The sequence below is a fragment of the Adiantum capillus-veneris genome, chromosome 16 (genome assembly GCF_014529385.1).
Source record: "Adiantum capillus-veneris isolate H3 chromosome 16, ASM1452938v2, whole genome shotgun sequence".
Taxonomy (NCBI): Eukaryota; Viridiplantae; Streptophyta; class Polypodiopsida; order Polypodiales; family Pteridaceae; genus Adiantum; species Adiantum capillus-veneris.
Genome location: NC_140946.1, coordinates 65,291,991 through 65,311,301, shown reverse-complemented (window position 1 = coordinate 65,311,301; position 19,311 = coordinate 65,291,991). Strand labels below are relative to the sequence as shown.

Sequence of the window (19,311 nt, the reverse complement as noted above, 5' to 3'; positions counted from 1 at the left end):
CTCAAAACTGCTGCATCACAATCGTAACACACTTGAGACAGTACCAATTAAGAAACAACGAAACTTGCTTAGACGAAAGGTAACAATCTCTCTCTCTCTCTCTCTCTCTCTCTCTCTCTCTCTCTCTCTCTCTCTCTCTCTCTCTCTCTCTATATATATATATATATATATATATATATATATATATATATATATATATATATATATATATACACACACTTATTGAATCTTCGAATGACGTAACCAAACTTGCACAAATAACAAGAATGCACAAAATAAAGCAAGATTAAATCAAAAAATTAATACAAATTAAAAGCTAAGGAAATATTTAGACACATTAAAATCGGGACACCAACATCGTGGCGTTGTAAATACAGGACCATGTCATCTTGAGGTAATAGGATCTGTGGAAAGCACAAGCTCTCTCTCTCTCTCTCTCTCTCTCTCTCTCTCTCTCAAGCTTTTCTCTTCTGGGTTCTTATTTTCTCTTACCCTCGGATTCACTTCGATTCAATACAAATGCAGCTAACGAAGCACTCTAGTTACTCCTCATCTATCCGTTGTTTGTCAACAATTCTTTTTGTCAAGGATTTGAACCTCACCGGTCCTCCTCAACTTTCGTTTCGAAACGCAAAGTTGGAAGGGTACGATTATGTGCTAATACTAATGAAATGCCTACCGTGGTCAAGATCCATGATCAGGTCTCATGCACATGTACATGGCCTCCAATAGCTGCAAGAGGATACCATTCAAGCTCAAAGGTATTACTTGCAGGGTTCATGCGGGCCAATAATTTACTAAAGGGCAGTGGAATCATGAGAACTTGGAGGCATTAGACTGGCAAGAGCAGAGAGCAGCAAAGGTGTTGAGAATCGAGTATTTTCTGCTATACCAAGACGTACGGTAGCCTCTGTTGGTGAAAGGAGAAGGTTCATGAGCTACCGCAAGCAAGCCCGTAAGGAAGAAGCGAGAAGCGAAAAGCTGGATGTGTTTCAACTTCCATTGAATGATAATAAGTTGATAACTTTTGGAATTTTGACGTAGTCATAATTGTGCGAATGGCTCTCATGAAGGAATTTGTCAATCACTAGGCTACCTAAACAACCTGTATAAGTGAGCCCGCTCCCCCCTTCCACTCCACTCAAGCCTTCATGCAATGCTCCCTATTTTGACCTAATTTAAAGCAGTAAGCAAAGCAGTCTTAATCGAGACCTTCCAGCTTGCGTTTCCAAATGCTATACAAGGGGCCAGTGAAGAAAAAAAAAGCCTTTTCTTTGATAATGTGGTTAGTCGTCAGATGTTCCAAACTTCCAGGTCCTTGAAGAGAAAATTTGGGCAACCTTAGAGCATTAAGTTTGCGTTTCCAACCGCTTTCCATCAAGAAACTTATCTTACTCTCACCAACAGTTGACATTGATTCCTTCTAGCTTGAGTTTTGAACCTTTTCCGCAAGGCATAGTGAAGATACAACTTCTACACTTATCATAATCTCACCAAGAATTAACATCCAAATTAAGGCCCACAACTTCTTCCTTAAAAGAGATTCCCTTTCAACTATGCCAAAATAGGTGGCCAAAACGTCTTCATTAATTGGTATCTCACAAGATACCAAGTTTGGATCACAACCAAGCTTAGAAAAAAAAAAACTTTCCACGTGCAGGCGGCACTGTCATGTAGATATTTCTCTCTCTTATTACCAAAATATCCTTCTAATTTGTGGAAATTTCCAAAACACCCCTCCAATATCAAAAATTCCCAAAATACCCTTGTATCTATTTTGGTTCGATTTGTTCAAGATTTTCTAATCTTTATTCCTTTTTTACAATTGAGATTTGATTTTGCCGCTTAGCATGTAATTTGTCTAAAGATAATGAAGCAATTGATCTCCTAAGCCATATCAATTGTTGATCCTCATTTCCTTTTGGCTTCACAACCAATATTATAGGTATAGTGAACATGCCAATTGGGAAACCAATCGTGTGTATGATAATCGATCATATGGGATGTGCTATTATGCCACTTTTAGGTGTTGCCATGATTCTAGGATACATATACTTTTAAAGCTTTCAATAATGTGGTGGAGAGTCTACATTATTAGAAAGTAGGCTTATCAAGGTTGTAGGACTGTGGTTGGATGCTCTATGTTACACTTGTCAGGTTTCCCTTTGCCTCGTGAGCAAGAGGCTCTCAGAAGTGGATGTGCAGGATCTTATCTGGGTAGGTGCAACAAGATGTGATGGTGTCAATCTAGCTAATGCTTTTCCAGAACCTCATTCTACTTCAGAATCAGAACCAGAATTAATTGAAGAAGAAGCAGAAGTCAGAAGACTAAACCTGTTAAAATGAAAACAGATGAAGCCAAGGTAGAAGAACCTTCTACCTCTACTTCAGCATCTTCATCACTCAAAGGAGTCTCCAAGATTGGAGATATGACCATAATCGATATAGATGGACTTAATCAAGAGCAGGTATGGAAAGTATTCGAGTTCATCTATAATTCTGCACACTATGGAGTGCAATACAAGGACTTGACCCAACGCCAAGCTATCACAATGCTGACAGCAGGATTCCAAGGAATTTTGCAATGATGGTGAGATCAATCCATCCTGCATCATTTGATCTATTTCTGTTTTGCATAAATATGAATCTTCTAAAGACATGTCAGGATGAGTGGCTTTAAAACCTTTAGGCTCTGGTTATCTGGTAGTAAAATCCATTATTCTTCTCGATCCCAGAAAGCCAGTGGATTGTCGCTAGTATGCTTGGTTAACTGTTGTTCACATTCCTGTAGCTTTAAACAACATTTATTTTTAGCTTGCTCAAACCAGCTAAGGTACTGGAGGTCTTTGGTTGGGTTTGGTAATTTCGGCATAACTCTCCCCACAAGAAACGTTCTGTGTTGTTTTGTAAGAATAGTATAGGGAAGAGAGTGCAAAGTAAATGAAATGACACCTGTTGGTTGAATAGCCCCAAAGTGAGCTTGGAAATTATATCAGTCCCAATAGGCAAATCAATATTGGGATGCGGGTGTAAGTACAATGTAACCTGGGCTTTGAGGTTAGCCAGGGCTATTTGACAATGGACAATCTGATTGATTTGTCCCCAAGAATTATTAGCATAGGAAACTGGGGTTTCATGTTGTAACTTTTGTCGAAGATGTGAAGGCACCGGTTCCTGATTTAGGTGAGATAATGTTGAACCTGTATCCCAAAGAGAATCTACTCGAAAGGAGGGATAGTTGGGCAATTTAATCCAAATCTCTGAAAAATAAGAGATATTTTCTTTCCATTGAAAGGGATTACCTAACAGGTATTTGATGTTTGCTCTGGCTTCCATTCTGATACTGGTTCTTCAACAATATCATTCATAGCTGCTTTATCAATCAGATATTGAAGTTCTCCATGACATTGATCCACTTTAGCTTCAATAGCAGCTAATTGTGATTGAGTATTAAGCACTTGTTTGTGCAGTTGCTCAATACGATTGTTAACCTGATCCAACGCTGAGAACATGGCTTGGATTTCTTTTTCTTGGTGTTCCTCAGCACCATATCTATCCTTCTTTTCTGCTGCTAACTTACTCGATTTCTGAGAAGTAATATGAGTCTTCAATGTAGTAGACTCAAGTTGACGACTAGAAGGAGTTAGAGGCATCCCTGAACTCTATCTAAGTCCAGGATGGACCATTCCTCTGTTTTAGCCAATGCTTCAACATGTTCTATCATGTTGCTAAACAGTAGAAGTGGTTTATAATCTTTTTGTTCTTTCTTGGACAGATTTAATGTAGAAGGTCTTCTTTTTCTCATCCAAGAGGATTCTGAATCTTCTGTATATGTACTAGGAGTTTGAGAAGAAGAGGAAGATTCTGATTGTACCTTTGCTTTCTTTGGAAATGCATATGGTTTCCTAACCATATTAAACATCACAGAAGAGTTGTCGTCAGTGAATTCTGAAGCTTCTTCAGTGACTGATTCAGAGGTCATAGAGTCAGAGGTTTCTTCGTCATCTGAATCATAGTCTATGTATTCATTGATAGGAATATCATGTTTTTGAAACCTGTTTACAGTAAACAATTTCATACTCATTTTTTTCTTTGAGTAAAGCATTTCCAAACCTTTTTTTACGCTTAGGGCATTCTGGAGCAATATGCCCTTCTTTCTGGCACATGTAGCACCTGACTGTCTTTCTTTCTTGTTTACACAGCTTTCTGGTCCTGCAAGCTACTTTGTATTTCTTTCCAAATATGTTTCTGCGGTTCTTTATTTTGCAAGAGCATTTATTTTCAGCCGCAGCACATCCAAAGTCTTTGACTTTCGTTTCTTTGTTGCAGAAGATTGAATTAAATCCCTTGACCTGTTTAATTTCTTTCTTCATGATGAGTGGAGCACATTCAAGATCTGTGACTTCGTCAATAAAAGAATTTATCTGTGCGAATGTGATTTGGTCGTCAAGTTGTAAACCAGATGCTTTAATACGTTCTTTGACCAAATTTCAGAATGAGGGACGAAAGGAATTTACATAATATTGCTTATACTCTGATTTAAAGTAACCTCCAAGGAACTGATACATCAGGTGAGTCATATGTTGTTGATAGGCTTTGATCTTTGTAAGATCACACATCTTTCCATGAAAAAAAGCTTCCCTATACCTGTCCTTTATCTTTTGATGTGATCCTAAGAATTCATTAAATAGTTAGATTCCCCCTTCCCCCTTTGACTCATACTCCCCAACGTCAGGACTCAGGAGCTCTCCCGATGGCCCGCTTCTGCAAAAGTGCCTTCCTCCACCTGATGCAGCCTCTGCGCCCCCAACACCATCCTTAACCAGTCTTCTTCCCCACAACTAAAGACAGCCTCCCCACAGAGAGAGAGAGAGAGAGAGAGAGAGAGAGAGAGAGAGAGAGAGAGAGCAACCCCCTTCATGTTGAAAACAATGCTCTGTCTAGACGCCATGTGTGTGTGTGTGTGTGTGTGTGTGTGTGTGTGTGTGTGTGTGTGTGTGTGTGTGTGTGTGTGTGTGTGTGTGTGTGTGTGTGTGTGTGTGTGTGTGTGTGTGAGAGAGAGAGAGAGAGAGAGAGAGATGGGCGGAGACAATGCTCTGTAGAGCCTCCATATGGGAGAGAGAGAGAGAGAGAGAGAGAGAGAGAGAGAGAGAGAGAAGAGGGAGGCTGCATGAGAGACACACGGCACTCTATACACAGCAAGAGGAGCGCATGAGAGAGAGAGAGAGCCATCGCCCTGCGCCCCTGGAATTGCAAAGGAAGGAGAGAGAGAGAGAGAGAGAGAGAGAGAGAGAGAGAGAGAGAGAGAGAGAGAGAGAGAGGTAGACTCCTTATAGAAGGCGCATGGCCGACTCCAACTATGACAGACATGGCCCGACTCCACTTGGCTCACCCCTTTCTTCAACCCTTCCCCTTTTCTAGCTCCAACTAATGAGCGATTTTTTTATTTTCTAGGATTGGGTACCCCATACTTGCATTACTATTGTAGCAAAAAACAGAGTAATAACATTGTCAAAGTTTTCAAGAATTCCTCCTTGCAAAATGAACACTTTGCTTTCTTCATTTAAGTCATCCCACCAATATCGCAAAATTCCTATGATAGCTAGGCGTTGGGTTAAGTCCTTGTATTACACTCCATAGTGTGCAGAATTATAGATGAACTCGAATACTTTCCATACCTGCTCTTGAAGTCCATCTATATCGATTATGGTCATATCTCCAATCTTGAAGACTCCTTTGAGTGATGAAGATGCTGAAGTAGAGGTAGAAAGTTCTTCTACCTTGGCTTCATCTGTTTCCATTTTAACAGGGTTTAGTCTTCTGGCTTCTGCTTCTTCTTCAATTACTTCTGGTTCTGATTCTAAAGTAGAATCACGTTCTAGAAAAGCATTAGCTAGATTGAAGTCTAGCTCATCTACTAATTGTTCTTCATAGGTCATACGGTGATCATCCATAAATCCTTGCCAAAGATACTCTTCAGGGTTATGTAATTGGCATAGCATTTCATCACGCTCATACCAACCAAATCTATAAACATCAGAAGGTATTTAACCTATATGCTCATACTTTGTTCCATGAAACCCATGGAAAATTAACTGTAAAAGACAGTGACGTTGACCATGTCATACATCTGTTCCAAGAACTTGATGAGTTTCAAGCAAAGGCTCTTAGTAAAGAACATCAGTTCGTACATATAGGTTATATAGCTATTGGTATAGTTCCTTGTTTCGATAAGGAATAAATGTATCTTGTATCGGTGCTCTCTTAGATCCCCGACATAGAAACCTCCAAGATCAAACCATTAGCATAATTCAGGGTAGTCTATCTAATGGTCCCATTTACATCGAGTGTTATCCTAACTTTCCTGTTAGCCTAATAGATCGTTATTTCAATGAGATAGTATCTCTGTTGATGTACAATGAGAATCTTCCTCTTCTGCTTAAACTCTTAGTACAGATACAAAAGATTCAGAACCCTCTTGGATGAGAAAAAGAAGACCTTCTACATTAAATCTGTCCAAGAAAGAACAGAAAGATTATAAACCACTTCCACTGTTTAGCAACATGATAGAAAATGCTGAAGCATTGGCTAAAATAGAGGAATGGAGAAGAATGGTCCATCTTGGACTTAGACAGAGTTCAGGGATGCCTCTAACTCCTGCTAGTTGTCAACCTAAGTCTACTACATTGAAGACTCCTATTACTTCTCAGAAATCGAGTAAGTCAGAAATAGAAAAGAAGGATAGATATGGTGCTGAGGAACACCAAGCAAAAGCAATCCAAGCCATGTTCTCAGCGTTGGATCATGTTAACAATCGTATTGAGCAACTGCAAAAACTAGTGCTTAATACTCAATCACAATTAGTTGTTATTGAAGCTAAAGTGGATCAATGTCATGGAGAACTTCAATATCTGATTGATAAAGCAGCTATGAATGATATTGCCAAAGAACCACTATCAAAATGGAAGCCAGAGCGAACAGCAAATACTTGTCAGGTAATCCCTTTCAATGAGAAAGAAAATGTCTCTTATTTTTCAGAGATTTGAATTAAATTGCCCAACTATCCCTCCTTTTGGGTAGATGCTCTTTGGGATACAGGTTCAGCATTATCTTACCTAAATTTGGAACTGGTGCCTTCACATCTCCAACAAAAGTTACAACATGGCATCCCAGTTTCCTATGCTAATTATTCTCGAGGAAAAATCAATCAGATTGTCCATTGTCAAATAGACTTGGCTAACCTCAAAGCCCAGGTTACATTGTACTTACACCCGCATCCCAATACTGATTTTTCTATTGGGGCTGATATAATTTCCGAGCTCACTCCGTGGGCTATTCAACAACAGGGTGCCATTTCATTTACTTTGCACTCTCTTCCCTATACTATTCCAACAAAACAGCACGGAACTTTTCTTGTGGGGGGCGTTATGCCGAAATTACCAAACCCAGCCAAAGATCTCTAGTACCTTAGGTGGTTTGAGCAAGAGAAAAAAAAATGGTGTTTAAAGCTACAGGATTGTGAAGAACAGTTAACCAATCATACCAACGACAATCCACTGCCTTTTTGGGATCGAGAAGAATACTGGATTTCACTACCAGGTGAACCAGAGCCTAAAGGTTTGAAAGACACTCATCCTGGCATGTCTTTAGAAGATTCACATTTATGCAAAACAAAAAAAGATCAAATGATGCAGGATCATCAAACAATCCTTATGCCTGCCAAGCCTTTTACGTCAATAATCATTCAGAGCAAAAAAGAGGTAAAAAGAGGCTTGTAATCAATTACAAACCTATCAATGATTGACTGGAACACAAAAGATTCCTTTTACCTCTGAAAGATGATTTGTTGTGCAGAATCAAGGATTCCCAAGTGTTTTCTAAGTTTGATTTAAAAAGTGGTTTCTGGCAGTTCAAGATTCGACCAGAAGATTAAAAAAAAGACAAGCTTTGTAGTTCCCCAAGGTATGTTCCAGTGGAATGTCTTTCCAATGGGACTCAAGACCACCCCTTCTCTATGTCAGGAAAGGATCAAACGCATTTTTTCAGATTGGAGGCAATTTGTGTTACTTTACATTGATGACATCTTAATATATTCAAAAGATGTTAAAAGTCATGTCCAGCATTTGACAGATTTCATTGCAAACTTAACGAATACAGGATTGGTAGTTAGCTTGAAGAAAATGGAAATCTGCCAAGAAAAGTAGCCTTTTTAGGAGTTAAAATTTTTGCAGGCAAAATTAAGATACAGGAGCATGTATTGCAGAAAATTAATCAATATCATGATCAGTTGTCCAATCGAAAAGAATTGCAATCTTTTGTGGGTTGCTTACAGTGGATTTCTCCGCAATACCCTCAACTCGCTAAAGATTTATTAATTTTTGAAAAGTTGGACAGATGCAAGAATTTCTTCTGGCATGACCGACTAACCCTTGCACTGCAAACAATCAAGTAAATTTGTTTAAAACTGTCCCCACTGAAGATCCCTACAGATAAACCCCCGCTTGTTTATTCAGATGCTTCCGAAGAAGCTTGGAGAGAGATACTTTGTGAAATTGAAAATAACGATCCTATTATTTGTCGATGGGCATCAGGCAGATTTAGTGATACAGCAGAAACACGGTATCACTCTATTCAGAAGGAACTACTTGCTGGTGTCAATACTGTATTAGCTTTTTGGCTATTTCTAGTCGGGACATGTTTTCATCCTAAGAAGTGATTTAAAGCACTTCGATAAATTTCTTAAAGAGAAAAATGCAAGAAAAGTAGGCAATGCCAAAATCTATCGTTGGGATTATAAGCTGAGTCATTTTGACATCACTTACGAATATGTCCCAAGTATAAAAAATAACATTCGCGACCTTTTGTCAAGAGTCAAAGGAGATGAAAAAACATGACATGACATCAGTAATGACACCACATAGAGGAATAAAATATGACATAAGCACTGAGAATAGAAAACAAATAATGTATTTCTACTTTTTCACGCACTCACTCCTTTATGTCTCAATCACCCCTTGAGACGCACTCACTAGATGATTTGGTATCCTTCACGCAAGTGCTCAATCGCCTATATAAGCGAAGCCTTGCATTCTCACAGGAGTCGGGTCTTTACGACTGAGCTCTTTGTAATTTCTTGAGTATCAATATACTGCTCGTTTTGTGACTCTCATACTATCTCTGCACTAATTGTTCATCGTGTTCAAGCTTCTGTATGCTGTCTGCTTCGTTTTCTGCTTCCGCCTAAATTGGTATCAGAGCCAAAACTTGTTATTGTTGTTGTGTAACCGTGAGAGAAACTGACAGAAATCCTGAGTGCTCGTGAGGACTCTCTACATCTTTGGTAAGAGTAAAGTGCCTCTTTTTGCCGCCGTCGCTTAGGCTCTGTATGCCGCTTAGACATAGTCTTTCCATAGGCGTGATAAGTATCTCTATATCCCACTGTGTAGTGTTTCGACATATCCAGAGTCCATTGACATTAGAAGGTATTTCATTCTCTAAAGGCAACAAGAAATTTCAACAATGGCAATGATAGTATCTTCCTTCAAGAAGCTCCTCTCTAACAGCATGGAAGTTGAAGACCAGAACCCTTCAGGCAAGTGGAGTCTACCAAAAGTAAATACCAACCAAATCTATGAACATCAAAAGGTATTTACCCTATCTGCTTATACTTTGTTCCATGAAACCCATAGAAAATTAACTGAAAAAGATAGTGACGCTGACAATCATGTCATACATCTGTTCCAAGAACTTGATGAGTTTCGAGCAAAGGCTCTTAGTAAAGGACATCAGTTCGTACATATAGGTTATAAAGCTATTGGTATAGTTCCCTTGTTTAGACAAGGATTAAATATATCTTGTATCGGTGCTCTCTTAGATACCCGACATAGAAACCTCCAAGATCAAACCATTAGCATAATTCAGGGTAGTCTATCTAATGGTCCCATTTACACCCTAACTTTCCTGTTAGCCTAACAGATCGTTATTTCAGTGAGATAGTATCTCTGTTAATTAAAATCAATGGGCTAGATTTGAAATACCAATCTGATCATTTACAAAAGCATAAAGAATCATAGTTAGAATTGTCAATACATGTCTTCCGTCAGTCTATAATTCTGGATATCTATGTAATAGTCAATCAAATGAGAAAGGACAGAATATTGTAATGAAGGTTGATCCACCAAGGATCTCTACCAGAGATCGTGCAGTGGGGCAGGAAGTTGAATTCCCCTCTGAATGGAAATTAGATATTTCCAAAACTCTACTGAACGAAGCCCAGCAACACATAAAGATGTCAATTGAAAGATTAGGGCTCATAGATCAGTATAAGCTGCTTGGAAAGTCTGAGTCTCGCAAAGACTTCGGACTACTTCTGCAAAGACCTCAGTATAAAGAATCTGTAAGTGAATCTGTTTCATCCAGCAAATCATCGACCAGCAGCCAATGACATGCAAAAGAAATGATGATTTGTCTGCATCCTGAAACATATAAGGATATTGAAGGCCTTTACAGGTGCAAACTCTGTAATCGACTTGTCACTTCTGATTTTCTTCAGAATGGGGTAACCGTGCTAACCAAAGAACAGGTAGCTGAAAAAGAGCTTAAATTCAGTGAACCATATATTTTGCCTCCTGCTAATTCTCGTCTACAACCAATTGAGTCTGCCTCCAATTGGCATACCAATGCATTAAAAGAAATTGCAGAACTACAATATGATATTCTTAGCAAGATGGAAGCACTAGTGAAAGTAAAACACTCTGCTACTCCATCGACCAGTAAGGTTAGTAAACCTGAAGTGACTCAGTTATTAACCCTAAGCTACACTACCACATGAAGTAGCTCTATCATGCCTCGCATGTTTTCAGCAGTACAATCCTCTACTTCGATCCGCAATGCAAACCTTCCTCAGTCTTCAGAATCGCCATTTGTTGATGATGAAGATCATAAGAATTAAGCTTCAATAGCAGCTAATTGTGATTGAGTATTAAGCACTTGTTTGTGCAGTTGCTTAATACGATTGTTAACCTGATCCAATGCTGAGAACATGGCTTGAATTGCTTTTTCTTGGTGTTCCTCAGCACCATATCTATACTGCTTTTCTGTTTTGCTGACTTACTCAGTTTCTGAGAAGTAATAGGAGTCTTCAATGTAGTAGACTCAGGTTGACGACTAGCAGGAGTTAGAGGCGTCCCTGAACTCTGTCTGAGTCCAGGATGGACCATTCTTCTCCATTCCTTTGTTTTAGCCAATGCTTCAGCATGTTCTATCATGTTGCTAAACAGTGGAAGTGGTTTATAATATTTCTATTCTTTCTTGGATAGATTAAATGTAGAAGGTCTTCTTTTTCTCATCCAAGAGGGTTATGAATCTTCTGTATCTATACTAGGATCTTGAGAAGAAGAGAAAGATTCTGATTGTACATTTGCTTTCTTTGGAAATGCATATGGTTTCCTGACCATATTAAACATTACAGAAGAGTTGTCGTCAGAGAAGGCTAAAGCTTTTTCAGTGACTGATTCAGAGGTCGTAGAGTCAGAGGTTTCTTCGTCATCTGAATCATAATCTATGTATTCATTGATAGGAATATCATGTTTCTAAAACCTATTACAGTAAAAAACTTCATACTCATATTTTTCTTTGAGTAAAGCATTTTCAAACCTTTTTTTACGCTTAGGGCATTTTGAAGCAATATACCCTTCTTTCTGGCAGATGTAGCCCCGGACTGTCTTTCTTTCTTGTTTAGACATCTTTCTGGTCCTGTGAGCTACTTTGTATTTCTTTCCAAATCTATTTCTGCGGTTCTTTATTTTGCAGGAGTATTTCTTTTCAGTCGAGGTTGATCCAACTTCCCAAGGATCTCTACCAGAGATCGTGCAGTGGCAGGAAATTGAATTTTCCTCTGAATGGAAATTAGATATTTCCAAAACTCTAATGAACGAAGCCCAGCAACCCATGAAGATGTCAATTGAAAGATTAGGGCTCATAGGTCAGTATAAGCTACTTAGAAAGTCTAAGTCTCGCAAAGACTTCGGACTACACCTGCAAAGACCTCAGTATAAAGAATCTGTAAGTGAATCTATTTCATCCAGCAAACCATCCACCAGCAGGTCGACAACATGCAAAAGAAATGATGATTTGTCTGCATCCTGAAACATATAAGGATACTGAAGGCCTTTACACATTGAAACTCTGTAATCGACTTGTCCCTCTTGATTTTCTTCAGAATGGGGTAACTGTGCTAACCAAAGAACAGGTAGCTGAAAAAGAGCTTAAATTCAGTGAACCATATATTTTGCCTCCTGCTAATTCTCGTCTACAACCAACAGGTGATTGTACCTTTGCTTTCTTTGGAAATGCATATGCTTTCCTGACCATATTAAAGATGGAAGCACTGGTGAAAGCAAAACAGTCTGCTACTCCATCGACCAGTAAGGTTAGTAAACCTGAAGTGACTCGGTTATTAACCTTGAGCTACACTACCACAGGAAGTAGCTCTATCATGCCTCGCATGTTTTCAGCAGTACAATCCTCTACTTCGATCCGCAATGCAAACCTTCCTCAGTCTTCAGAATCGCCATTTGCTGATGATGATCTCGCTGACTCCTTCGATCCTTTTTTAAGGTGGGGGAGCCAGGCACAAATTATTTCAGACCCACATGATAGGTATGAGCGTGATGAAATGCTATGCCATTAATATGGTCACTTCAGGTTTACTAACCTTAGTGGTCGATGGAGTAGCAGACTGTTTTTCTTTCACCAGTGCTTCCATCCTGCTAAGAATATCATATTGTAGTTCTGCAATTTCTTTTAATGCATTGGTATGTCAATTGGAGGCAGACTCAATTAGTTGCAGACGAGAATTAGCAGGAGGCAAAATAAATGGTTCACTGAATTTAAGCTCATTTTCAGCTACTTGTTCTTAGGTTAGCACAGTTACCCCATTCTGAAGAAAATCAGAAGCGACAAGTCGATTACAGAGTTTGCATCTGTAAAGGCCTTCAGTATCCTTATATGTTTCAGGATGCAAACAAATCATCTTTCAGAGGGAAAGGGAATCTTTTGTGTTCCAGTCAATCATTGATAGGTTTGTAATTGATTACAAGCCTCTTTTTACCTCTTTTCTACTCTGAATGATTGTTGACGTAAAAGGCTTAACAGGCATAAGGATTGTTTGATGGTGAGATCAATCTATCCTGCATCATTTGATCTATTTCTGTTTTTCATAAATGTGAATCTTTTAAAGACATGCCAGGATGAGTGGCTTTCAAACTTTTAGGCTCTGGTTCACCTGGTAGTGAAATCTAATATTCTTCTCGATCCGAGAAAGCCAGTGGATTGAACTACTAGATGTGTCATGTACGTATACATGTATTACAACATGTATACGTACACGACACACCTTTAGCACATATATACACATATACTGATGTAAAATACACATATGCATACATACATATACTAGATGTGTCATGTACGTTTACATGTATTACAACATGTATACGTACACGACATGCCTTTAGCACATATACTGATATAAAATACACATATGCATACATACATATATGGAAAACACGTATATGTGTGTGTGCACGTGCGCGTGTGCATATACATACATACATTTACTTACACACACACACACACACACACACACATATATGCGTGTAAATGTATGTATGTATACGCACACGCATATATATATATATATATATATATATATATATATATATATATATATATATATATATATATCCATATCCTTTTTTGGCTATGATTGTCAATATTGCAATAAGGCAAGAAAAGTGATGGCTAGATGAGTTCCAAAGGGAAACTTTGATCATTTCTGGGAAATTCTCAAACAGTGCTCAAAGAAAACTTGTAAGTACAAACTTGGAAACCTTCATGTGGGAAACTCTGGGGTCAAATTGAGTATGTTTGAAGTTTTTGACACTAAATTTCTGTAGGTTTCCTACTTTGAACAAATAGAGGTAATTTATGAAATTTGAAGGTGGGATTACACTAAATTTTGGTCTTTTCTAACACTAGTTCTCGCATTTTCACAATGATTGACATTGATAGTTGGCATCTGTTTCTGCCATCATCAACATACAAATTTCAACATTTGTCACAGCAAGAGAGAGAGAGAGAGAGAGAGAGAGAGAGAGAGAGAGATCAGAGTTGGGTAAGAGAAGAGAGTGAGTGAGAGAAAGAAATAGAAAAAGTGCATGCCTTGCTATTCTAATGTCTGCTGTAAATGGGCTCTACAAAGCTTTGTATAGTCACGACCTTTCTCTCGAATGGCAGAAGAAGATAGTTAAAACACACACACACATCACCAAAAATACAAACCTCACTGCACAACCCCCACACAAGGAAGGGGTAACTCTTTTGAGTTACCCTGCAGCCCGCTCCCCTCAAAGAGGTAAAGTTCAAATTACGCCCCCTTTTCTTGCGTGTGTGCGTGAGAGAGAAACTATCACATCCATCACTTATTACCCCCCTCCATGTGGGGGGCACCTTAGCTTAAGCCCCAAGGACCTTTCCCTGTAATCAAAGCGACTGCATGGCGACCGGCGAGGTACTGGGAGCCGTGCAGGAGCAATGATTACGAAAGGAAAGGTCAGTAAAGGACCTTTTCCGACCATCAAGGTCCAACGGAGGGGGGCCAAAGACTGGTCTCTGAGCACAAACTTCTTCCTGGAAGTGCTAGATTATGACTTTCATTGGCAAGTAAATGAATGGTGAAGATGCTCTGCCCCCCTTGGCAAAAGACTACACCTCTCTCTTCGTTTTAAGTCCTTGGAATGAGCTTTGTTAGATCCAGGTAGGCAACAAGCCACATTCCACAAGAGAAAGATGGCCAAAAGGTAAAAACCCCATTCGGGTTCCTTGAATCCGTGACTGGATGCACAATTTTCTCACTCTTACAGCTACAATAATGGTAAATATGCACTAAAGCACCCAGCACAGATTATATTGCAGCCTGGCCATCATGCACATTCCAAAAGGGCGTGCTAACCATCAATTGCCATAAATAATCATGTATCCAAAGCCTGCCCTCCTCAGAGTTTGTGTCCCGATCTCAACTCATGCATATTAACTATGTCCACATTGGGATCCAAGTGGATATCAGTATTGCGCAGATAGTGCTTGTGAAATGCAAAGATGGCAGGCTATTTCTCAAGAAAACATCGTTACTGCACATAATTTTTGAGGTATTTCCATAATACAGCACAACAAACTCATGCTTCCTTTTCCATCAACATGGAGAGATTAAAAAGGACATTATATTCTGTAAGTGTTAATAGGCTCAGTAACATCCGCAATGGCAAGGATATGCCTGTTTGGTTGACGATGGTGAAGTAGTGGCCTAAGGTGTCCAAGATGTCTTTTTTCTTTTAGAAACCTCGGTAAGCACCACACCGAGGGCAGTCTCCTGCATTCATGGCAGTTTCGAATCATAATCTGATCGTAGGATAGACGTAGGGCATTCCTTCGTAGACCTTCCGATTATCCCTATCACTTCGGAAGTATGGAATCTTTCCATGTCTCTTCATTTCTGCTCTTGAACAACTTGAGCTGTAGCGGTGATCTCATGGTGGCTCTTACAAGTAAAATGTTAGCGAGTGTTCGTGAATCAAGACTTCACCTTACAAAGAATCAAAGTTGGATCTCTCGAGTGCTCAAAGAATTTGGCACCAGGACCTCAAAATGTTTTGAGTAGTGTACATGTTACAGTAAGATCAAATTACTACACATGCAAAAACATATCTACAACAGTATACATACAATCAAAACATGTCCCCACAAGAGCATGCATTGTCTTTAAAATGGTGAACACAACAGCTGTCCCGAAGGATGATCTCCCGTTTCTCAACCTTCGATATTAGCTTGCTAGTGCTGTGGCAATCAAAACACATTCTCAAGTTTTTACTAACTCTTAATGTGGTCCCTTGTGGTGTGTTAAGAAGCCCAAATGCTATGGCAAGCTTCTCTGCATGTACACACAAAGCTGCTTCTTTCTGTCCATCAGAATCAGCCTTTGATGCTGAATCCAAATCTGGCAAGTGCCCTTTCTTCTTAACTCTTAAGCTTAGTTCATTAAGTAATGATCGCATCTCCTCACTAGGTTCATCACCCACAACAAAATCATGAAACTTCCTGTCTATTTCAATTGATGCGACGGCTGCTAATTTTCTTGCATGCGCATGTTTTCTAAGATCCTCAATTATACGTGTACTGCTACGATTTTCTGCACCCGCATAGATATCCTCCATAAGCACGTACCAAGCGGAGTCTTCCGCATTGATCTGTACAAGTTGATCAAAGCACCTCAAGCCCAGCTCCACCTCTCCATAGGTCTTACAGGCACTCAGCAAAGAGGACCACGTCTCCTCGGATGTGCACCCAAGCATCTCTAAGAACCTCTCAGCCTCGTACAAATGCCCAGTCCGTGAAATGAGGTTAAGTATGCAATTGTAGTGTTGTGACGTCGGTGTCACTTTATACACTTCTTTCATCAGTTTGAAGTAATTTTTGCCCTCATCTACTAAGCTGGAGTGGCAGCATGCAGTAAGAAGGCATGTGAAAGTGATAGCATCGGGGCTTACACCTTGGGCCAGCATGTCTTCAAAATACTGTATGGCGATTCTGCCTTCATGATTTATTCCAGCATATTTCATTATCAAGCTCCATACCACAGCATCACGAAAACAAAGCTTCTCAAACATGCGCTGTGCTTCCGGGAAAGAGCCACAAATCGCATACATTGTGATCAAACCGTTAGAAAGAGGAGGATCGTCATCACAAAGTCCACTTCTCAAGATCGCTGCATGAACTTCTCTGCCAACATCTAATGCACCCACATTGCCGCATGCTCTAAGCACACAAGAGAATGTGGCACCATCTGGATTGAGTGCTCCATGCTCCATCTGGTGAAAACAATCCATCACCTTTTGATTCAGACCATGCACTGCATATCCTGCAATAAGTGCATTCAATGACACAACGTTTTTACTTGGAAGCTTGTCAAACACCTCTTCTGCCTCAGTGAATGAACCACACTTCGCATACATTCCTATTAGAGAGCTACTCACCGACAAGTCCATCTCAAATTCACTACCGACAATCTGATCATGTATTTCACCACCCTTCTCTAATGCCTCGGGGGTGCTGCAAGCTTTCAACATAGAAGAATATGTAACGGCATTGGGGTTTTCACCTATCTCACGCATTCTTTCAAAACATCCTAATGCTTGTTGCCAAGCTCCATGCTCACTATAACCTGCTATAAGTGCATTCCACGAAACAGTATCACGAGCTAGAAGCCTGTCAAAGACATACTGAGCCTCTGTGAGCAAGCCACATTTGGCATACATACTGATCAAGCTGTTACCTACAATGGGATTTCCTTGGGAAAACCCCTTGTTCTCAATCTCAATGTGAAGCTCCCGGCCTCTATCAGCTTCCCTAATGGTGCCACAAGCTTTCAACACACATGCAAATGAAATTGCATTTGGCAAAATACCTTCACGTCGCATTTCATCGAAGTACTGGAGCGCGTCTTGACCACATCCATGCTCCGCAAAACTCCCTATCAATGCTGTCCAGACAACCACATCTCGCATTGACAACTTGTCAAAGGCTTTCCGAGCTTCCAACAAGAGGCCACAACTCGCATACAAGTCGACCAAAGCACTGCCCACATAAAGATTTGAATCTTGCCCAATTTGCTGGATCTCCTTGTGTATCTCTTTGCCCTTGTCCACAGCATTTAGTATATTGCACGACTTCAGAATGCAGGTATAAGTGTGCGCATTGGGAGAACAGCCCTCTTGCTTCATCTGCTCAAAAACTTTTAAAGCTTCTTCACCTTGTCCTTTTTCAACATAACCTGAGATAAGTATGGTCCAGGAGGCGACATCCTTCACTGGCAGTTTATCAAAAACCTCGCGGGCTTCAAGAAAAAGGCAACATTTGGTGTATAAAGCAATCAAAGTAGCCCCAATAGACAAAGCTGCTTCAAAGCCCTTTTTAACAATCTCCACATACACCTGTTGACCCATATCTAGATTCCATGTCCCACTGCAAGCTCTGAGTAATGCCATGAGAGTATGAGGACTAGAACACACATTATTTCCTTGCATTTGGGGGTAAAGTTTCAAGGCAAAATCCATTTGCCCACATTGTACATACCCATAAATTAGAGAGGTCCAAGAATGCTCATTGGGTTCATACAACCTGTTAAAAGCCTGATGGGCGTCAATGATGCTACCACAATCAACAAACATGGGCACCACATGGTTTCCAATACAACCATAGCTTTCCAGCCCATTACTGCATATAGATAAGTGCATGCGATGTGCGGAAACCAAACATTTGGACGATCTGCAGGTGAGCAAGGAATTCACAAGATTGTCGTAAGAAGGCAAGGTATGGGAGAATTGATGAGGGTCACGTCTCTCATTGTTCAGCGAGTGGAGATCCAAGTTATGGACATGCGGGTGCAACAGCAGTTCTTGCTCGATTGGGTCCTTGATGGTGAGGGCAATAGAGTGCCCATGAACCGCCATTGAGGCAGGGGAGAAGGAATGAGGGTCTCCTGCGCAACCCTCAACGAATGCAGACGAGCCCACATCGGAACACCTCTTGGAACGTCGTTGCAGCACAGGACGAAGTGGAGGAAGAAAGCGTACTTTTAATCTATGGTGCTCATCTTGTGGTGCTCAGCAGGAATCTATTCGAATTTCGAACATAACACGCACAATATTTTTGCCTTGATTATCTAAAGATTGATTACCTTGATTATCTAAAGATTGATTTCACTAAAGCAGCAAGGTTAGCTATGCCATGTGGCGACAAGTGATTGGTTTAATGAGGATGTAGAGAGAGAAAATACAAGGTAAAATTAAACTACTGAGGATGTAGAGAGAGAGAGAGAGAGAACAAGGAACGAGAGCTTCTCTATAAAACTTGCAGACTTTGCGAGAGAAAAGCATGGCGTGACGTTTTTACAGAGCAAAGCATGGCGGCCAGCCAACTTATATAGCAACCACCTTCTGTTATAGCAGCGTGATAGCGTCCTTGCCTAGCGTAGAGAGAGAGAGAGAGAGAGAGAGAGAGAGAGAGAGAGAGAGAGAGCAAGCAAAGCAATTGACGCAGAGTAGAGGCAGAGGCAATTGACGACGTAGAGCAGAGGTAATTCGTTTGCTCTATAATCTTTCCTTTCCATGCTACCGGCGAGAGAGAGAGAGAGAGAGGACTACTGATTGCTGCAGATCATAATTACTCTAGGTCGAGGGGAGAGAGAGAGGACTG

At 40.1% G+C, this 19,311-nt stretch overlaps 1 protein-coding gene across 1 annotated transcript; it reads right to left on the bottom strand.

Moving 5' to 3' along the window:
• Window positions 1-15,212: 15,212 nt before the first annotated feature.
• LOC147439190 (putative pentatricopeptide repeat-containing protein At3g11460, mitochondrial) lies at window positions 15,213-18,737 on the bottom strand. The gene has a single exon (XM_086485070.1). The coding sequence runs from the start codon at window positions 18,564-18,566 to the stop codon at window positions 15,786-15,788; it is 2,781 nt and encodes a 926-aa protein (XP_086341196.1). The 5' UTR covers window positions 18,567-18,737; the 3' UTR covers window positions 15,213-15,785.
• Between the last annotated feature and the right edge of the window lie 574 nt (window positions 18,738-19,311).

Excerpts from the sequence above, each read along its gene's own strand:
- LOC147439190 (XM_086485070.1), bottom strand. The coding sequence starts at position 18,566 with ATGGCGGTTCATGGGCACTCTATTGCCCTCACCATCAAGGACCCAATC.